Source organism: Danio rerio, chromosome 20, assembly GCF_052040795.2.
Source record: "Danio rerio strain M-AB ecotype USA chromosome 20, GRCz13ab, whole genome shotgun sequence".
NCBI lineage: Eukaryota > Metazoa > Chordata > Actinopteri > Cypriniformes > Danionidae > Danio > Danio rerio.
Genome location: NC_141040.1, coordinates 16162226 through 16184656, shown reverse-complemented (window position 1 = coordinate 16184656; position 22431 = coordinate 16162226). Strand labels below are relative to the sequence as shown.

Sequence of the window (22431 nt, the reverse complement as noted above, 5' to 3'; positions counted from 1 at the left end):
AGTGGAGCAGCATGTGCGATCTGTTGTTTCTAGGTATAGGAGTTAATTATATATTAAACTTGGGTGAGGCAGTGGCGCAATAGGTAGTGCTGTCGCCTCACAGCAAAAAGGTCGCTGGGTCGCTGGTTCGAACCTCAGCTCTATTGGTGTTTCTGTGTGGAGTTTGCATGTTCTCCCTGCCTTCGCGTGGGTTTCCTCTGGGTGCTCTGGTTTCTCCCACAGTCCAAAGACATGCGGTACAGGTGAATTGGGTTGACTAAATTGTCCGTAGTGCATGGGTGTGAATGAGTGTGTGGATGTTTCCCAGAGATGGGTTGCGGCTGGAAGGGCATCAGCTGCATAAAAACTTGCTGGATCGGTTGGCGATTCATTCCGCTGTGGCGACCCCGGATTAATAAAAGGAATAAGCTGACAAGAAAATGAATGAATGAATGATATAATAAACTTCCCTCTACATTAAACCCAACTCTCATAATTATTAAAGTCTACACCTACCCCAATCCCAACTCTCACTCTAAAACCAACTTTCATAATTATTAAAGTCTACACCTACCACAACCCTAAACCCAACTTTCACTGTTATTAAAGTCTATACCAACCACAACTCTAAACCCAACTCTCACCCTAAACCCAACTTTCATAATTATTAAAGTCTACACCCCATCCCTAAACCCAACTCTTATAATAAATAAAGTCCACACCAACCCTAAACCCATCTTTCACAATAATTAAAGGCTACACCTACCCCAACCCCAACCCCAACTCTCACCTTAAACCCAACTCTAATAATTATTAAAGTGTACACCTAGCCCTACCCTAAACCCAACTTGCACCCTAAACCCAAAAGGAATAACATTTGTTGGTGTCATACTGTCATGTAATGTTCATTTTACCTAGAAAACTGCAGTCAAGCGTAGGTTAAAGAATGTTTTTGAGGTTTTACAAAAAATGTACACTGATTCACATATTTACTTCTTGAGACTGGTCGGTTGTTTTATTTTCAGATTCCTGTGAGACACTGAAGGATATGGAAAACCAGTGGGGAAAAAATAAGATATAAACAGTGAAAAGTTTGACTTATTTGAATGTTCCACTAAGCCACTGGACTCAAGATGTTCATGCAACTCAAACTAAAAAATCTTTTGATAGAGAACTGAACCACAGTTTCTTAACTCTCCATGTTACACTGTCTTACTTTTCTTTGGGTTTTTTAATGCCTTTAGGTTGTTTTTCAGGTGGTTTAAAAAGCTGTACTGGTAGTTTCTGTTTGTCCAGTTTAACTTCTCAAATCTCTGCATATGATGAAAGCCATGTGCTTGGAGTCAAGAGAAGTAATGGCTAATACATATCAGCAATTCACAGATCATTACACCAAAGAAACATATTCCAGAATTTATGACTAAACAATTTTATGACCTTTGACTTCAAATGCCAAACATTTATCTGCCAGTTGATCCTAATGTTTATACACTCAGTCAGAGTTCAGGGTTTTTTTGGTGCTCGTTGAAAACGGCTAAAATAAACTGCCCTGGTGTCTTGATGAGATGAGCAGACGTCCTGAAAACTAGAGGAGCGCAAGAGGGAGAGATAAAGTCACAGAAGATTTAGTCAATGCCTCTAGATGGACATTTAAACATTTCATAGGGGATGTATGCGGAAAGGTGGCAAGCTGGTTAATGAGATGGTGCTCAATGGGAATCCAGACTTGGTTACAGGATAATAAACAACAGAAGTGAAGGGTGCAAGGCTTAAAGATGAGTGGTAAAACCACTGAAAAGAACCACATCCTAACTCTTACCATAGTAAGTACAAGCACTGTAACAAGGACACATTTAAATAAAGTATTTGTATATGGTTTAGTTTGAGCAAAGAGCATAGAATCACTAAGAGGCAACACTCTAGTGCAATTTGGGAAACAGCCACTAGATGGAGCGTTGGCCATATTGGAATGAAAACTTCAATAGAACAACAGCATATTACAAGTCTGTAAAATAAACTATCAAAAGTGCTGATGATTGTGATAGTAAGTGCTGTATTGTCGTCTTTCAGGTTGTATCTCAGTTTTAATTAGCTTTTTAAATAAATAAATAAAAAAACAAAGCAGCTGCTTGCCATCGCAACAGCAATAAGATCCAATGGAGAGCTGAACGCTTTCACTCCCAAATGGTGGAATCTGGGGCTGTTGCTGGGCGCTGCTGTTGCATTTGAATGTTTTATTGAGTGTCGCCTCTTGGTCATTCTAAGCTCTTTGGTTTGAGTTATTTTAGTACTTCAAATCTAAACAAAAATGAGGAATGTTGCCTTGGCATATACATATGGGAAAATTGTGTTTGTGTAAATGTTTGTAGACTTAACAATGAGTAACTTAAATACATGCCTATAAATACAACAAACAAACAAAGGTAAGTAGATAAGTCACTAATTAATTAGAAACTAAGGTGCAATCACAAACTAAACAGAAAGGAGCTGCAAAAACTAAACCTGGTAATCAAATAAAAACTAACAGACATCATTTCTGCATATACTCCACTCCCTGATTCTGGCCACAATAGCAGAAAAGCACAAGATTAAGCATGCAAAGGACAAGACTTTGAAAGACTTGCAGAGGGGGAGTCCAGTATGGAGCTGATGGAGGGAGCAACCAGGATATTGGCTTGGCAAAACTTATGGGATGACTGCCCAGGGTAACACTACTGATCTGAAGGAATAAAAGTGGGCTCCTGGGGATGAGTTGGAACTGGGACTTAGCAGAGCAAGGCAGAGCCGCTGGATTAAAAACCAATAAGAATGTTAAGCTGGAGGTCTGAAGTCAGAACCAGAGCAAGACTAGACCGAGGAAAAGGCAGTGGGATGAAGGAGCCTGAAGGGTTATCCAGAAAGTTGAAGGATTAGGGTGGAACCAAAAGAGTATTCAGCCTGGGCAGAGCTGATAGAATTTCTATCACTAGTCTGGAGGTCCAAGGTGAATGAATCTAGACATCACCCATGATACATCATCCCTGCATTTTCCCTGCTCCATGATACTGGTCACAATAGCAGCAAAGCACAAGATTAAGCAGGCAAAGTACAAGACTCTGAAAGACTTTCAGAGGAGGAGTCCAGTATGGAGCTGATGGAGGGAGCAACCAGGATATAGGCCTTGCAGAAGTTATGGGATGACTGCCCAGGGTAACACTACTGGTCTGGAGCAATAAAAACAGGTTTCTTGGGGACGAGTTGGAACTGAGACTTAGCAGACCAAGGCTTAGCCGGTGGGATTGAAAACAAATGAGAGCGGAAGGCTGAAGGTCTGAATTCAGAACCAGAGCAAGACTAGACCAAGGAAAAGTTGGTGGGAATAAAGAGCCTGGTAAGTCCAAAGGGTTGAAAATTAAGGTGAAACCAAGAGAGAATTGAGAATGGTCAGAGCCCATAACTTGATGGGTAGATTTTTTTTACTATTTTGGAGGCCCACGGTGCATGAATCCAGAGTAGTGAATGTATCCAGCAAAGAAGGGTGGGAAGTATATCAGGCAGGACCAATACCTCAGGTTCAGGGTTTAAATATGAAGAAGAGGTAGTTCAAAAGTGGGGACATAGAAGGAAATTGGCTTCCTTGCAAGGGTAGAAATAGCATGGACAGAGATGACCCCAACAATTTCCACAGATTTTTGAATTATCCCTAAGAATAATTTAGTCCCCTTAAAAAATCTACTAAAAATAACACTTTGTCTACTCTCATTATCTTAGACTTGCAGAAAGGGTTAAATCACAGTCTCTAATGTCCTTCATCCCCCAAACACATTTGGACAGAGTGATTGGCTGTGCCTTTCCCTTCTGGCATGTGAGAGGCTATACATATACTGTATACATTTGGATGATTACAGCAGCAACACTGCAGGGAAATTTAAAAGTAAAACCAGCAAAAAAAAAAAAAAAAAGAAGAAGGCGGACAAGAAGTTACTTTTCAAATAAAAGTGTAAGTCAAATTTGCTCCAACATTACAGTGCAATTAATCAAATTTTGATTTCAGCCTCTAACAATTATGAAGATGCAAATGTAACCCCGCTGGTCCTATACCACCCAACCCGCAGCTGGTATCGATCCGGCGACCTTCCACATGGGAGTTGGGGGCTCTACCAAGGAGGCTAAAGACCATGGCCTCTAACATCTGTCGCTAGATCACCTTTAGAGGTCAGAGGAGTGAGGTTTTACCTGCACAGCACCTACTAGCTGGCCTCCGTTACACAATCATCAAGGAAAATAATATTGCGTCATATTCCACTTTGTTACCGGCATCCGTGCTTGATCTATTGACGTGTATTAGAATTAGTAATGTTTTTAAAAGTGGGAAAGACAACTTGTGATTGGGTAGGTGGGTGTTGGGACTACAAGTAAATAACACAAAAGCTCCTCTACTGGGTTTGTGGTAGACTGGTCTGCTAGTGCTGGCTCAGAGATTGAACCGTTGACAGACTGGCCCAGAAGGAAAATTGCAGTCGAATCAGGCTCTAAGATGGACAAAGTGAACGGCAGGCGACTATAGCTAATGCAGGGTCTTTGGCAAGCATGGGCTCTGGTTTCATGGTGGGGCCAAGTTTTGTTTTTGTGCCTGAGGTGGGAATTAAAGAGGTCTCCACTGTCTACACTCTATAGAGCAGGTAGGGAAATGTCTGCTGGATGTGGTAATTGTTTTGGGGAGCTGGAGTAGATGTTGGCTTCCTTAGTGACTCCAGTATCCACAGGATATAATTGAAAGTCAATTAGGACACAATCCATCCTGACCATCATTCCAACATGCTTTGTTTTATGAACCAAGGGGCTTCTCCAGATACTCATCTAGTTTGCATCTGTTCATTGCATAAGTTATGAAATAAAGAGATTAGGTGTTCTATCATCACACTGAGGTTTGGTTTCAAAAATGAAGAATCTGTCATGGTTGCTCTCTATAAACAGATATTATAAACAGATATTATTAAAAGCTCTTCTAACTTATTTACATAATCTTCTGGTGGACAGGAACACCCAACGTAAATAAACAGAACAGACTGATAATCAGGATGATGACAAGGAATAACATTAAATCCAGACAAGAAATAACCAAAACTAGCTGTTGTCACACTGCACTTTTCGCCCCGTAAACTTCCATTCATAGGCATGCGAATGCGGCAGATCAGAAACGCAAGCTCGAGCAACAATTTTCACATTTTGTTGCATTCGGAAGATCAAGCTTGGTGAACTCAGACCTATGAAATTTCATCCTGTTATTGTGGTAGACCAATAGAAGATCATAATTAAACCTTTCTGTACAGAAAAGTAAAATATAGAGTGATCAATTGATTTTATCAATGTCTAATCATATTGTTCTATCCCACCCCTTTTTGCAGTTCCGTAGGACAGAATTTGGCAAGCACAAACTCTAGTGTGACCGCGACGTAAGCAGTATAAATACACAAGACTTGATTAACTAATCATAAACAGTGGTGTAAACACAGATGAAACTAATAAATACTAAACGACTGGAAAACAGAACAAAAGAATTGAACCCATGACAGGAGAAAACACAGAATCAAGATATCAATAATTTAGTTTTTAATTATTGAAGTAAACAATAAATATTCATAATAATCACAAGAGTTCATAAATATACAGGGTGTCTATGGGGAGAAAATTAAGGCCCTTAAAAGTTATTAAAAAGTCTTAATCGTTTTTTTACAAGGTATTAAATTTTGTTTAAGCCTTGTCCAAAGTCTTTGAATCCCCCGAAAAAAGCATAAATATATTTATTTTCCTCCTAATATTAACATATACACGTTAATTGGTTACACGTGATTGGTTCCTCCTCTGTCCGGGTGATTTCAGGTAATTTGTGACAAATGTGGGAAGGTGATGTGACGCTCTCCAAATGGAGCGAAACTAAAGAGCGAAACAGAAGGCAAAATGGAAAGATGTACGCTAAAGGTTTGATACTGATTAGAACTCAAAGTGGCAATGAGATCTTAAAATATGCAGAGAAGGTCTTTGAAAAGCCTTAAAAAGGTATTGAAATTAATTTTAGGATTCATATACCCCAATGTAATACGAGAAACGGAAAGAAGCCAAACAAGTTTCACCACACAAGGCAAAGGTGAACCTAATTAACAGCTAATAGAACTAACAAGTAAACAGGGACTACACTAAAACAAACCACACACACTAACACAAAGCATTATTGGTAATGAAGTAACACCTATACATATACACATGCACATACCCTAATTTGCAAAATAGGAACTAAATCACATTACTAATAGAACTAATGTCCAAAACACTTCAAATAATGACCATAGGCATTAAACCAACAATAAATTTCATCTACTTTAGAATCAGTATCTGCCTATGATCTAGTTTTTAATGCTCATTCTGCAAACAAACATTTAGTGACGGCTATATTTTAAAACAGACAGCTTTTCCAGTCAGCCCCTTTTATGTCTTGTTTTCCTTACAAAATAAATTCAGTTTACGTTCACTTGGAGTACAGTATTTTTTTTTTGCATGTTATTTTCAAGTGGGCTATACTATGTAAAAAGGGACCAAAAAGCTTTTTTTTACATATCATTGTAATTAAAATAAAACAACTGCTAATCTTTATTATTATTATTATTATTATTATTATTATTAATTTATTGAACAAGCTAAATCTCTTGTGTACTGGGATGTTATTGAACCACAAAGAACATTTATTCTATGCTAAGATGGTTTTCATGACATTCAACCTTTTGGTGAGAGGTCAAATTATGCCTGTTCTCTCTCTCTCATCACAGTTTCGTTTTCTGCAGGTGCAGCTGTTCAATCACAAACTGACCCATGACTGCAGAACAGACCTCAATCAAACTTTCATGTCTCCGGATACATGTTATTAGTCACCGCTGTGTTGGTGGACGTGATGGAGCAGGGACCATTAATCTTTGTGTTTATCTACTGTCATGAAGACTTCAAACGCCATGACACAGGTCCCACCTGCCATGTGTTCTGACGTTTAGAGTTTACTGGAGGTCAGATTCACTTGGTGTCCACACAGGATGCTGCTTTTTACTAAGTATTACATATGCTTTCAAGACCACAAGTGAGTTTCAGGGTACATTTAAACTATTCAATCATTCATTTTCCTTCGGCATAGTCTCTATTTCATTGTCGCCAAAGCGGAATGAACCACCAACAATTCCAGCAAATATTTTGCACAGCTGAAACCCAGTACTGGGAAACACCCATACACTCTCATTCTCATACACTAGGGCCAATTAAGTTCATCCAATTCACCTATACCACATGTCTTTGGACTGAGGGGGAAACTAGAGAACCTGAAGAAACTTACACAAACACAAGAAGAACATGCACAGTGGGAACTCCCAACTGGTCCAATCGGGACTTGAATCAGCAACCTTCTTGTTGTGAGGCAACAGTGCTACCCACTGCGCCACTGTCCTAAATTTAAACTATATTTTTAAATTTAAAAATGGAGAGGTTTTATGCATTTTGACCCTTTTTTTTTTGTTAATAATGCGGTATTGATGTTAGGTCTCACTGTTGTCTTTGACATTGTTGATCATAATATTCCTCTTTGGTTGTTTAGAAAACTTGATTGATATCAATGATTGTGTCCTGTGATAATTCAGTTCACATCTTAGAGATGGGTTCATTTCTATAAAGTAATTTTCCTCATGTGCAGCTTTATTTGCTTATGGAGTTCCTCAGGGCTCTATTTTGGGTCCTCTTCATTTTGGTCCTCTTTAAACTTGGGCATTGCTTCATTTACTTTTGGTCCATTTTAAGATCTAATTTTATTTTTTTAAATGTTAATGATATTCTCCATTTCTAGATTAAAAACGCTCTTATTTTCTTGCACTTATTTATATATGCAAATATTTTTAGTGCAGGCAGCACATTTATGTACATGATTAATGTTTGAAAATTTTATGTGCTTTTCTGTGTTGGCCAGTTTGTTGTAACTGTTTCTGGTATTTATAGAATGTAATAATTTACATCAAAATGAAAAGTGACAACTTACAATAAAACTGTTTGCAAACAATGTACACAAACATGTATGACAGCTAAAACAAACAAACAAAAAAGTGAAAAACACTTGATCTGCTGAACTGCAATTACTCACAGCAATTCGTATGAATTCATATGATCTTATTCGTACAATTTGGTATGATTTGCTTATCCCCCAATTACAGTTTGGTTTTGGGATAGGGTTGGGTACCATGCCTCCTTTTAAAACCCGTACATTTTCGTACATCTTAATTAGACACTAAAACTGACAGAACATAAAACCGTTACGTTTTGTCATGAGATCAGGCTGCAAAACTCCAACAGAGACAAGTAGCAATAACTAGCTATCTTGAATATAAATACAAAATTTATTATGAAATCCCACTCACTATTACTCATTTAAACCTAAGGTTATTACTAATAAATAGTTATAAATAGTTAATACAAAACGTTTTTCATACAAACTTGGGGTGACATGGGGATATAGTGGTTAGCACTGTCACCTCACAGCAAAAAGGTCGCTGATCTGGGTCAGTCCCGGCTGGGTCAATTGGCGTTTCTGTGTGGAGTTTGCATGTTCTCCCCGTGTTGGTGTGGGTTCTCTCCGGGTACTCCGGTTTTCCCCACAGTCCAAAGACATGCAGTATAGGTGAATTGAGTAAACTAAGTAAGTATGAATATGTGTGAATTAGGGTGTATGGATGTTTCCCAGTTATGGAATGCAGCTGGAAGGGCATAGCTGTGGAAAACATATGCTGGATAAGTTAGCGGTTCATTCCGCCAACCCCTGATGGTTAAAGGGACTAAGCCGAAAAGAAAATTAATGAATAATTGAAAGTTGCATCTATTGATTTAACATAACATTAACAATGTATAAATGTTCAAAAATGCATACATATGAATAAATACTGTAACAATTATATTTACTGTAAGTTAAAATGTATTTGAATAATACTTAATTATTATGATTTTAAATGTGGTTTACAATATGGTAAAATAATATGAAAAACAACCTTCCTTTTAATCTTTGCTGTGTCAGAGTTGTTCTGGCATCCCCCCAATTATAATTTTTTTAACCGTCTTGACTTATTTTCTTGAAACAGGATTACCTGCTGTTGTCACGTCAACAAGGCAATAAACACGTATTCCCCAAAACAGGAACTGTTTGTTCAATCATTTCAGAGGAGGCGCTACACCACAAAAATGTGATGTTGAAGATGAGGAGCAAACTACAGTTGTTTGTGGACACCTCCTGCTCAACGCTCATGATAATGACCTTTAAAACTGCTTTCCTGCACTTTATAGGACACCTTGCAGTGTAAGAGTGAAGTTTACAGCCTTGTTCATTCACACCATCACTTTCTCATATGTGGGTCCATATGAGACTTTAGTCTTAGTATATTTGATTGGGCCAACACGGTGGCTCAGTGGTTAGCACTGTCGTCCCACAGCAAGAAAGATCGCTGGTTCGAGTGCATGCTGGAGTTTTCTGTGTGAAGTTTGCAGGTTCTCCCCGTGTTAGTGTGGGTTTCTTCCAGGTGCTCTGGTTTCCCCACTGTCCAAAGTCATGTGCTAAAGGTGAATTGGGTTAACTATGGTGGCCGAAGTGTATATGTGTGAATGAGTGCGTATGGGTGTTTCCCAGTACTGGGTTGCACCTTGAAAAAGGCATCCGCTGTGGCGACCCCTGATAAATAAAGGGACTAAGCTGAAGGAAAATGAATTGAAATGAATGTATTTGATTGAATGAGCCATTTAATTTATATGTACACTATTCAGAATTTTTGGAGTTAGGTCAGTTTTTCAAACATATCTCATAAGTTACATTTTTTCAAAAGCAGACAATAAAAATGTTAATAAAAAAATTGAAAAAGAGCACCTATCAAATCATTCAGATACTCCCATTTATTGTTATTAATCTCCAGTTGTTGGTCATTCACTTATTTATCTGCCAAACCTTATCCAGCTGAAATTCCTTCTCTGCATTCATTTCTCAATCAGCCAACACTTCTCATGCAAGACAGGACAGTGAGCGCTGCTCAAAGATAAAGGTAAAGCAGTCTACGGAAGATTAAAGCTCTGAAATAATGAAATGGCAACCCAGGAGTCCTGATCTAAACCTGATTGAAAATCTCTAGAATGAAGGTCTGTGAGAGACTATGCACTGTAAGAGACTAGAGCTGCATTCCAGCCTCACACAGAATAATGGATCAAGCAGTTCCTTGATAAAACACTGAAATAAAGAAATGGCAACCCAAAATCCTGACCTAACCCTGATTAAAAGTCTCTAGAATGATACCCATATTTTTGTGCAGTAACAATGAATTGGCAACCCTGAGTCCTGAACTAAACCTGATTGAAAATCTTTATAATGATACCCAAATTTACCTGCAGCAACATTTAAAAAATGTATTTTTTGTTCTGCAATCATTGTGTTTTATAAGAAATAAATGATTTTACTGGAGTGCCTTGGCAATCCTATAAAACACTCTTACTAGCATACTGAAAAACACCACATGACATAACTTTTAGTAGTTGTACATGGTAGTACATGGCGTTTGAAAAAATTACACTATGATGAGCAGACAGCGTTACGCAGTTGGCTGACAATTATTAATGTCTACAGGATGTTTCTTCACCTTAAACGCTTGTTTTCTCCACTCAGCAGGCATCCGACAACATGTTTATACGGTGTGAATGCGAAAACACATCAGACAAAGGTATTTCCAGACGATTAAGAGCTGGGGAATGTTGTTGTGTTTAATTGAGGGTCATCAAGGTGTCTGCTTCTCGCCTGTCGTGCTTTGTTTTCAATGGATGCCACTCCTTGATCTTTATGGGCAAACTCCAGTAAGCCCAGTAGGAGTTGGGACAGGGACGCGGCATGTGTTTTTGATGTGGTTAGGACAGAGACAGTTTGCACAGGTTCCTGGATACCAGAGATATTTTCCTTTGCCATTTGACTCATGGCTCCATTTCAGTTGTTTGCATCCCAACCATCCCGTGCAACCGCGAGGAATTCAGACATGCCCTCCACAATGCTCATAACAAGCAAATCCATTGAAAAGGGGGCTTTGAATAAGCAAAATGCATGTTTTTCAGGTTTAGAATTTGAGACTGGCAGACATATAATTATGATCCAGGATATTACCTTTAAATTTTAGTTTTATAGCCCTATAAACGTTATAAGGCTAGTGACTATATTTCAGGTTCTGATGAATTTAACATTTGACCATCAGAAAGCTGAATGGACCTTTTGGTTCAGAGTCACAGTCTTGGAACTGCTGGGAGTCTTTCAGAGGTCACGCAGACTAAAATTGTTTTATTGCTTGCATATCGATGAGGAGTTATGGTTGACAGTAAAGAGCATATGACGCATGCAAATATTAACACACACACACACACATACTAATTGTGAAATATTTAGAGGGAAAATTTTTAATCTTTTACAATTGAAACTATTTTTCTGTTAAATACATGTAGATTATAAAATGTAAATTTTCGGAATCACTACATTAGTCTTCGGTCTCTCTCTCTCTCTCTTAATATACTTACCGGCCACTTTATTAGGTACACCATGCTCCATGTCCAACTGCTTGTTAACACAAATTTCTAATCCGCCAATCACATGGCAGTAACGCAATGCATTTGGGGATGTAGACATGGTCAAATGATCTGCTGCAGATCAAACAGAGCATCAGAATGGGGAAGAAAGGGGATTAAACTGACTTTGAGCGTAGCATGGTTGTTGGTGCAAGATGGACTGGACTTTCTGAGTATTTCAGAAACTGCTAATCTACTTGGATTTTCACGCACTACCATTTCTAGGGTTTACAGAGAATGGTCTGAAAACAAATAAATACCCAGTGAGCGGCAGTTCTGTGGGCGCAAATGCCTTGTTGATGCCAGAGGAGAATGGTCAGACTGGTTTTAGCTGATAGAAAGACAACAGTAACTCAAATAACCAATCGTTACAACCGAGCTCTGGAGAAGAGCATCTCTGAATGCACAACTTGTCCAACCTTGAGGTAGATGGGCTACAGCAGCAGAAGACCCCACTGGTTGCCACTAATGTTAGCTGAAATCAGGAAACTGAGGCTACAATTCACACAGGCTAACCAAAATTGAATAATAGAAGATTGGAAAAACGTTGTCTGGTGAGTCTCGATTTCTGCCTCGACATTCAGATGGTAGCGTCAGAATTTGGCGTCAACGACCTGAAAGCATGGATCCATCCTTTTTATCAACGGTTCAGGCTGTTAGTGGTGGTGTGATAATGTGGAGGATATTTTCTTGGCACACTTTGGGCCTATTAGTACCAATTAAGAATCGTGTCAACACCACAGCCTACCTGAGTATTGTTGCGGACAATGTTCATCTCTTCATGAACATTTGATATAATTAAGTAATTCATCAAAATTATTTAAATAATTATTTATCTTGTGGGAAATTGACAGTCTAAATTCACTATATTTATGGCATTCAAAGTTTGAGTTTTATGACATGCCAGCTTCTATGGTTATTTTTGTATTCATTCATTCATTTTCTTTTCGGCCACAGCGGAATGAACAGCCAACATATTCAGCACGTTTTAAGCAGCGGATGCCCTTCCAGCTGCAACCCATCTCTGGGGAGCCATTTTCATAGAGCAAATTTATGCTAACGACATGCATGATATTAAAGTTTTACAATTTAAAAACCCTAAATCTGCATTTGGATTAACACTGTTAAAATTCTCTTCGACAGAATTAATTAAAATTAATTCAATAAGTAATAGAAAACCATAGGTTTTATGTAAAATTAAGTACTTTCTGATTGTAATTTGAATACAACATAAACATGTAATTAACTATTTTGAACAACACGAGTTTACTTACATAATAAAACAGCTGCTTTTACCTTTTTTTCTTCAGAAAAGCAAGAGGCAAATCTAATCTTTAAATCAAACATTCATATGTTAGTAATAAAGGCTTCTTTGTTGCAAGGGGAAGGAGGACAGGAAGAGAAAGTGAGCGACGAGTGGATCAATAAACGAGAGAGAGAGAGAGAATGCAAGTAACAGCAGTGAAAACACTGTGCCATTAATAATGAGAAACACAAACAGTAGATGATATAACTGTAATACTGAGCTTCCTCCCCCTGTGCACAGGGCAGATGAACAAACAGGAGGCGTCACAGGAACATCCCGAAGATTTATGACTCTCAATTCCCCATGCCTCAATCCTCAAACTCTGTCCTCTCTCTCTCTCGCACACACACACACACACACACACACACACACACACACACACACACACACACACACACACACACACACACACACACACATGAGCACAGGTACGCATACACATACACACACACACACACACATACACAGTCATACTCACATATACACAAATGCGCACACACACACACACACACACACACACACACACACACAAGTGCACATGCACACACAAGTCTGCAGACACATGCAAACATGCACATTTGCGCACACACACAAACAAAGCATGCACAAAAAAAACACACAATGTCACACTCACACATACACAAATGCACAGAAAAGTGCACATGCACACACACACGCACACACACACACACGTGCACACACACACACACACACACACACACACACACACACACACACACACACACACACGTAAAAACGCACACTACTATGCATGCAAGCACAAAAACGTGCACATACACACATGCACGCACACACACACACAGTCATACTGACATATACACAAATGCGCGCGCACACACACACACACAAGTGCACATGCACACACATGTGCAGAGTCTGCAGACACATGCAAACATGCACATTTGCGCGCACACACTAACAAGGCGCACACAAAAAAAAACCCACACACATTCAGCACATGCACACATTCACGCGCGCACACACACATGCATACACAATGTCGCACTCAGACACTTAAGCATGCACATTCACACAAAGGCATACACATGCACACACACTGTCACGCACACATACACAAACCATAAACAACTTTTATGTAATACTAACTATTATAACTGATGCTAACTTTGACTCAATACTAATGTAATATTGAACATTAATGAAGGCACTATATCTACATTTTATAAACAAAACATTTATTTAAAAGTTACTTTAACCGCTTCTGAACAGCACATCCATGCAATCACTGGACTGATGAGGCAAACTGCACTCTGATAGGCTGATTCGGTTTGGAAACAGATAGATGCGTCCTTAGTCCTGGTGTTTTGAGCGCTTGGTCTCTGGTGCGCCGTTTTCCTGACAGAAGTGTTCAGACAGAGCTGCCAGTGCGAGGTACCGATGAGAAATACTGTTCTTCACTTCTTTAGGAAGCTCAGCATAACTGCCCGCAAAAACACAAAGTAGGACAAAATGAGGAGGGCTTTAAATAGTGGGTCACACTTTATTTTGATGGTCTGTTTGTTGAATTTAAGTTACATTGCATCTACATGCCAACCATTTTTCATTAGATTATAAGTAGATTGTTAGGGTTGGGGTTAAGGTTAGTGTAAGTTGACATGTACTTGCAAAGTTTCTTATAGTCAGTTAAATGTCAGTTGAAGGAGCAGTATCTACAGATATTAAGCAGACAGTCCACTAACACTCAAATGGACCATCAAAATAAAGTGTTACCAAATAGTACGGCTAATTTTTTCTGAGACAGATTCAGTTTGTGCTATTGTTGCCAAATATTAACTCAGGCTTAGAAAGCTAGTTAATCAGGCTAATTAGAATTATGTTTGCTCATCAATGGTTTGTTCTGAATGGGTACCCTGCTGAAAAACAGCTTATACCAGCATAGGCTGGTAGACTGGTTGTAGCTGGTTGACCAGCCTGGTTTTAGAGGGGTTTTGGCCATTTCCTGGGAGATGACCAGCTAAAACCAGGTTGACCAGCCTAACCAGGCTGGGAGACCAGCCAAAACCAGCTGTGTCCAGCTTAAACCAGGCTGGTCAAGCTGGTGTTAGTTGGTTTTAGCTGGTCATTTTCCAGCCTGACCAGCTAAGACCAGGCTGGAAATGGCTGGAAACCAGCCTGGAAATGGCCAAAACCCCTCTAAAACCAGGCTGGTTAACCAGCTAAAACCAGCCAACCAGCTTAGGCTGGTTTAAGATGGATTTTTCAGCAGGGTACAACTTATTTTATAACAAAACTTTATTATAACAAAATTCATGTTTAGGAAAATCTCACTGATACTCAGTAGACTTTTTAGGTAGCTAAACATTTAAGTATATTAGTTAGGGAAACTTTTCTCACATTCGCTGTTCCTGATCCTGGATGTTTACATGCATGCCAATATGTGTTGACATACAAGTCGACAAAATTAAAGTCTATATAATATGATGAAATTGTTACATTGACGAAGCATGGCTATGAAGCAGAAAGGGGAATAATGAGTCAGGGAGGTAACTAAGACTCCGTAACATTAATTCTCGGATGTGAGTCAGGTGTAAAACAACAGATAATTCTGTAAAACCTGTATTGTTTGTATTCTATAGAGTTGTCATAATTACTATCCATGCAAAAGTCTTAGAACATTACTCCAGCTGTGTAATTACATAGTTTACAGCTACAACAAAATTGACAGCAATAATAATAATAAACAAATTGTTGTATTTATTGAAAATAAATAAATATATTTTTATATATTTATAATTATTTTAAGCGTATACAGTTGACTTCAGAATTATTAGCCCCGTTTATTTTTTTCCTCAATTTTGTTTAACAGAAAGAAGATTTTTACAACACATTTCTAAACATAATAGTTTTAATACCTCATTTCTAATAACTGATTTATTTTATCTTTGCCATGATGACAGTAAATAATATTTTACTAGATATTTCAAGACACTTCTATACAGCTTAAAGTGACATTTAAAGGCTTAACTAGGTTAACTAGGCAGGTTAGGGTAATTAGACAAGTTCTTGTATAATGATGGTTTGTTCTGTAGATATAAAAGGGAGGCTAATAATTCTGACTTAAACTGTATATTTAAAAATATATATTTAAATATTTTAAATATATATATATAAAGGTCAGCCACATAGTGTCTTTATTTCTAGGGGGATGTTTGGGGTGGTTTCGCCCAGGGTGCCATTTAAACTAGAAACCGCCACTGGCTTAGTGAATATTAAAAAAAAAATCAAATCTTACTTTAATACTGTGAATCAATTAATAACGAAAAACGTTAAATACATTGACTGGTATAATATAGTACTAAGGTTTCTGTATTTCTGCTTACTTAATAAAGAAAAATCTTGAATGTGTATTTATAAATATTAAAATCAAAGCCAAATTTGTTTTAATGGCTTTAAATTTGCAAACGCTGCCACCAGCTGGTGAACATGATATACTACATGGGAAACGCACACTTAGAAATGATACTCACGTTTTGTCATAGCCCTCAGGCTGGAAACAGGGGTCCCACCCAAAATCTCTTGGACCCCTGGGCTCAACAATATGACCCTGGAAGTAATTATTATTATTAGAAATGCTGGAAATCGGAATCAAAACATGGACTAAAGACTATAGTATAGTGCTAACTATAGTAATTACAATTAATTACTCATAATTACATGTAACTAAACCCAATCTGCATCTTAAACCTAATCATATATTAAGTGTAATGCATTTAAATTACTCAAAATAAATATTTACACAAGAATGTGTAACTAAATAATTCCATATGAACTAGTATATTTTTGAGTATATATTTTAACATTTAAAAACAAATTGTCTTTTCCATGTGGTCAATATAACTATTAATTGATTGTATTTACAGTAAGGGTACTATATTGTGATACAGCGGGGAAAATAAGTATTGAACACGTCATGTTTTTTTCCTGGGAATAATATTTCTAAAGGAGCTGTTGAGATGGAACCGAACCTGATTTTGGTAAAAACAGAAATAATACAAACATTAAAAAAATAAAACAAAAGAAATTTGAAAAATAAGTTATGTGCATAGATATAGTTATTACAATGGAATGACAGAAGGAGAAAGTACTGAACTAGTGAAATGTATTAAATACTTTATATAAAAGGCTGTTTTTGGTGATGGCAGTCTCTTATTTGGAGAATGAAGTCAAGTAAATTGCTTAGTTGTGATTTCTTCACAGACTTCAACAGAGTGTAAACGTCTTGATGGTTCTGTGAGTCTCTTCTGTCAAATCTGAGCTTTATTTTGTATTTTCCATTGGGTTCAAGTCAAGGGATTGGATAGGCCATTCTACATCTTGATTTACTTTCTCTGAAAGCATTTGAGAGTTTCCTTGGCTGTGTTTTGGATCATTGTCTAGCTGAAATGTCCACCCCGGTTTCATCTTTATCATCCTGATAATGTAGATGTTGGACTGAAACAACGAATATTCATTTACAATGATGAAGGGCAGAGGGTTGAAAGAGATTTCAGCTGCATTGTCTGGGCTTTCACTGCCTTTCTACTCTTCCCTTTCTTCATGTGTTCAATGCTTTTTCCCTGCATCATTTCATTTTATTATGCTTAACTTAATTTGTAAACTAATTAGATACTTTTTCTTTTCATATTTGGATTTCTATGGTTGTTACCAACATCCAGGGAAATCATTTCAAGTCAGCAGCACCTTAAGAAATATGTTTTCTGAGAAAAACGGTGACGTGTTCAATACTTATTTTCCCTGTTATATATTGCCCAGCTCTACTTGTTTCAGCTTTTAATAAACTTGCATAGTCTATATGAACACTAAAATTCAACACATACAAAAAAAATCTCACCTCAGTTATTCCTCTGAACAGCTGAACTGGCTCCTCTTTTCCAGCACAGAAAGCAAACGTACACAGAGCCCAGGCTGATTTATCTTCAAAACCCGCCAGCATTTTGTACAATCCTGCAATAATGTTAAAGATGACTAAGTCTGACAGAATGCATTAGCACAAATGATGCTGATGTAGCTTTAATGTTTATTAAAGTTATGAATTCACACTTATGAGAAAGTTATGAGTCACACTTGCTTTGTTTGAGACCATATTTGTATAACAGTTCTATTTTTTGTATATTATTATACAATTATTTATTGTTTATAATTGTTCCATGTAAAATGCGTCTTACCTTCAGGCTTCAGTTTATCCAAGAACCATTTTCTGTCACGAGAACAAATATTTAGTGCACTGGGTAAAAACTAAATGTGTACATTTTTATATTTACAGCATAAAAAGGAATTTGCATGAAAAAAATAAGTAATTTATAATAAATATAGTGTTTTTGTATATCTGTATATTAATAATATTAGTAAAGTATATTATACTGTATATATTTAAGAATCAACAACATATTGTTAATAAATGCTACAGCATGTTTTATTATTAACAATCGTGAATTGATAAACTATAATAAATACTGAAGCATACTTTAGTTTCTACTACAGTAAACTGTGGTGTGTTGTAGTAAAATACAAATACTCTTTGGCTGTAGTAAACTTAGTATTTGGTTATTTCTTTATATTAATATGAACACAATATTTATTATAAATTAGGAGTGCATATTTATCATACTGATAAATTATTGGGTGATATGGGTAAAAATGACAGCTAGTTTAAAAACAATGTGTTAATGCACCCATTTGAATACTGTAAAATGATTTTCAGAGACAACAAAAAGGCTAATCTCTACGCGGAAATACCTGCCAGAGCCTCAAAAATTAGATTGTAAAAGAATATGCTTGTATTTTTATATTGAATTTCTGCTAAAATCGCAACCATGTCCTTTTTGATTTTGGGGATGCATTTTATTTTTGATTATATATATTTTTAAAACAACTTTTTAAGCATTTTCTAGACACATATAGACATAAAATAAGCAAAATATTTCAAATAAGAATTTTGTTTTTTCTAAGATTATTTTTCTTATCCCATTGGCAGATTATTTTTCTTGTTTCTTGTTTATTTAAAAATTTGTAGATATTCAGATTAGAAAAAAAAATTACACTGTGAATTTTGCACTGTCTGAAGCCAGCAAGCTTTTCACTCATCATAGTACACATGCTGCTGATGATGTGACAATAAAAGTGAAAAATTTGACAGTACACAGTACACAAAAAAAATCCAAATAAGAAAAGCATTTTTTGTAGTGAAGGACTTAATTATGGGTTACATTAGCAAATTTACTTGCAAATGGCTCACATGTAAGGTCCTGGCAGTCCTTCTAAAGCTCTGAAGCACAGACAGGTGTCCTCTACCAGCACTGGCCCATCAACCTTTACACAAAACACACAGCATTAGTATGACGCCTCAACTGAGGGGAAACTAAGGCGGAAAAGTGTTAAATTCACAAACCTGCCTTGCTGCTTCTTTACACTTCTGTATGGAAATGTCATCTGGTTCACCTTGATATTCAGGCACTGGAAGAGAAGTTGCGTTGCAAATACATCAACAGCATGTTTTAGTCATAAAAATGCCATAAAGGCATAAAAACAACAGCTCAATACTTACAGTCAATCTTTTTAGAAATCAGTTTGTAGGGAAATTTGTCACCAAGGATTTGAACTACCTGTTTGAACAGAGAATTTTAGATTTGACTCATTTAGTTAGTTTCATTCATTCATTCATTCATTCATTCATTCATTCATTCATTCATTCATTCATTTTCCTTCGGCCGAGTACCTTTATTCGTCAGGGGCCTTTATTTAGCATTTATTTTACAGAGCGGATGCCCTTCCAGCTGCAACCCACAACTGGACAATATCCATACGCTCTCATATTCACACTCATACTGTACACCAGGGGTCACCAATCTCGGTCCTGAAGGGCTGGTGTCCCTGCAGGGTTTATCTCCAACTTGCCTCAACACACCTGCCTGGATGTTTCAAGTATACTTAGTAAGACCTTGATTAGCTTGTTCAAGTGTGTTTGATTAGGGTTGGAGCTAAAATCTGCAGGACACCGGCCCTCCAGGAACAAGTTTGGTGACCACTGCTGTACACTATGGCTAATGGCTGGGAACCAGAGCACCCAGAGAAACCCACACCAACACGGAGAGAACATGCAAACTCCACACAGAAAGGCCAACTAACCCAGCAGAGACTCGAACCAGTCCTTCTTGCTGAGAGGTGACAGTGCTAACCACTGAGCCTTCGTGTCGCCTCTCAGTTAGTTTCATTTTGATGAATTAGTAATTGTTTTTAAGTAATATTTTACAGGTTTCTTTTTTATCTTAATTTTTTTTCGCATAAAGGCAAAGATGAAAATATGTTTTTCAGGTATATTTAATAATTTTAGTCTACGTTTTTAGCATGTTTATGGGCATTTACTCTTGAATTAAAAACCATGTTTTAATGGTCACTAACCAACTATTTGTTTATTTGGAAGCAATGACTGGACTTAGTTCAAAATACTAATTGTAAATTTTAAATCTTCATAATTTGCCACTGTTCTTCAAACCGCAGTTTAATCCACTTGTGAGTAGATTTTTAATCTTTTAAAATGCAATAAAATGTATTATGGTCCCTTATTAACTGTTTATTTTAATAGGATGTTGTTTTTAAATAGAGCTTTATATATGACATTTTGACCTGAAAATATTATCTTTAAGGCTCCCACGATAACAAATATTTGACTGTCTCTGCTTTCTGAATCTTACATTCAGCTTCAATTGCCACAAAATAATTAAGTCTAAATTTCATATTTCTGTGTCTTTACTCTGCTAAATTAAATAACCATTTGAAAGAAACAGATGAGCAATTCTATGCAAGTGTCAACCATGCCATGAAAAAAATAAGTTTTTACCAAAATATGGGAATCATTTTCTATTTTTTTTGTAAGCAAGTATTTTACAGTACTTAAGAAATACTCAAAATGTCTCTGTTAATGTTTTCAAACTATTATATTTAATTTACCAAAGTCACACAAGTGGCAATTTCAGATCGGTCACATCAATAACGGAGAGATGTCACATCCGTAAGACACTTTTTCCTTATAAATGCAAAAATATAAAATAAAACAAAATCAATCCTGTTTGTTCTATAATACTCTTCTCCTTTTGATTATCATTATTTATTTTGTGTTGTGCATTTTAATTCACAGAATTTCTACAAAATATGTTGTAGACTATAAACTCACAGACTTTTTTTGTCAAATCCATAATGCGTTTATTTTCCTCATTTGAAGTATAAAACAGTTTATGTAAATGTTTACAGATTGATTTTTTTTGATCCCATAACTTTGTGGTTAGTTATTCTGGAAAATACAAACAGTTGTTTCGATCTAAGGTTAAGATATATGCTTTTTATGTGAATTTATGTTCATGTGGCAAAGACATGTGTTACAGGTGAATTGTGTAAGCTGAATTGTTCGTAGTGTGTGAGTATGAATGAGTGTGTATGGATGCTTCCCATAGATGGGTTGCAGCTGGAAGGGCATCCGCTGCTTAAAAACATATGCTGGATACGTTGGTGGTTCATTCCGCTTTGGCAACCCCAGATTAATAAAAGGACTAAACCGAAAAGAAAATGAATGAATATTACACAGGGCTTATTTGTGCCGGAACACACCAGATCTGGAACTCCAGACTCCCCAACCCCCTGCCCTTCACTTTCGTCCTCCGTCCGTGACAGTCCCCCGCCATCCAACGCCATCCCCGCCATCCAACGTCAGCCCCGCCCCTCTTCCCCAATCACTATATACTGTACATTTATATAAACTCTGTTGGACTGGTTATAAAAATGCTGGAAAATCTGTAAAGCACCAATAGAAAACTTTTGACTCCTAGGCCTGAAGCACAAACTGGAAAATGTCAACTCTTTAAATATCAAATGTGTACTTTATTTATGGATTCAGCTTGTTAACTTGTTTCGTTATTATAAAATTACACGATAAAGCTTTCAGTCTGCACTTTGATATACTAACAAAAAGGTAATTCATACATTTGCAAAACCTAAAACATTTAAAATAAAACAACAGATGAACCAGCATTTTAGACATTTTGCAGTTGATTTAGTACAGACACATTAAGTACCTACACTAGCCAATGCAAAACCTATTTTTTTTGTGCGTGGTGTGCATTTTATTCTTGAAATTAACTGTTTCAAACACTGCAAAGGTCAACCAACTAAATAAGTGTTATTTAGCAGCAATGACTGTACTTGACAGTTCATTGTATTTATAAAGACTCCCATAATAACAAGAGGAGAGACTACTCCTTCACTGCGAGTCACTTGTATTCTCTTCTAAACTGTATTTAGATTGTATGCTTTGTGGGTAAATCATTATTTTAAACACACTCCACAGTCTCACCTCTTCCAACTTTTTCGCGTTCCCGGTAACGAAAACCAACGCTCTACCGGTCGGTACTGCCATGCTTCAGTCTCTGTCGGAACTGTAAAATCAACACACAAGCTCTGTCATGGTCATGCCCTGG

The 22431-nt window shown here is 37.1% G+C and overlaps 1 protein-coding gene across 2 annotated transcripts; it reads right to left on the bottom strand.

The window, feature by feature from the left end:
- Positions 1–14118: 14118 nt before the first annotated feature.
- On the bottom strand, positions 14119–22422 carry itpa (inosine triphosphatase (nucleoside triphosphate pyrophosphatase)). 2 transcript variants are annotated; one of them, XM_087297141.1, is made up of 8 exons: positions 22308–22381; positions 19509–19566; positions 19353–19417; positions 19185–19273; positions 18130–18161; positions 17796–17908; positions 16432–16508; positions 14119–14384 (listed from the first exon to the last, which is right to left on the bottom strand). In XM_087297141.1, exons 6-8 carry the CDS (start codon positions 17895–17897, stop codon positions 14255–14257), a joined length of 309 nt encoding a protein of 102 aa, XP_087153267.1. In that variant the 5' UTR covers positions 17898–17908; positions 18130–18161; positions 19185–19273; positions 19353–19417; positions 19509–19566; positions 22308–22381; the 3' UTR covers positions 14119–14254.
- Between the last annotated feature and the right edge of the window lie 9 nt (positions 22423–22431).

Bases quoted from the DNA above. Each gene is read 5' to 3' on its own strand.
- itpa (XM_087297141.1), bottom strand. From the start codon at position 17,897: ATGCTGGCGGGTTTTGAAGATAAATCAGCCTGGGCTCTGTGTACGTTT. The intron at 16,509-17,795 runs GTGAGATTTTTT...AATTACTTCCAG, and splicing joins TGTTCAGAGGAATAACTGAG to GGTCATATTGTTGAGCCCAG. The intron at 14,385-16,431 runs GTGAGTATCATT...TTTTGCGGGCAG, and splicing joins CCTGAGGGCTATGACAAAAC to TTATGCTGAGCTTCCTAAAG.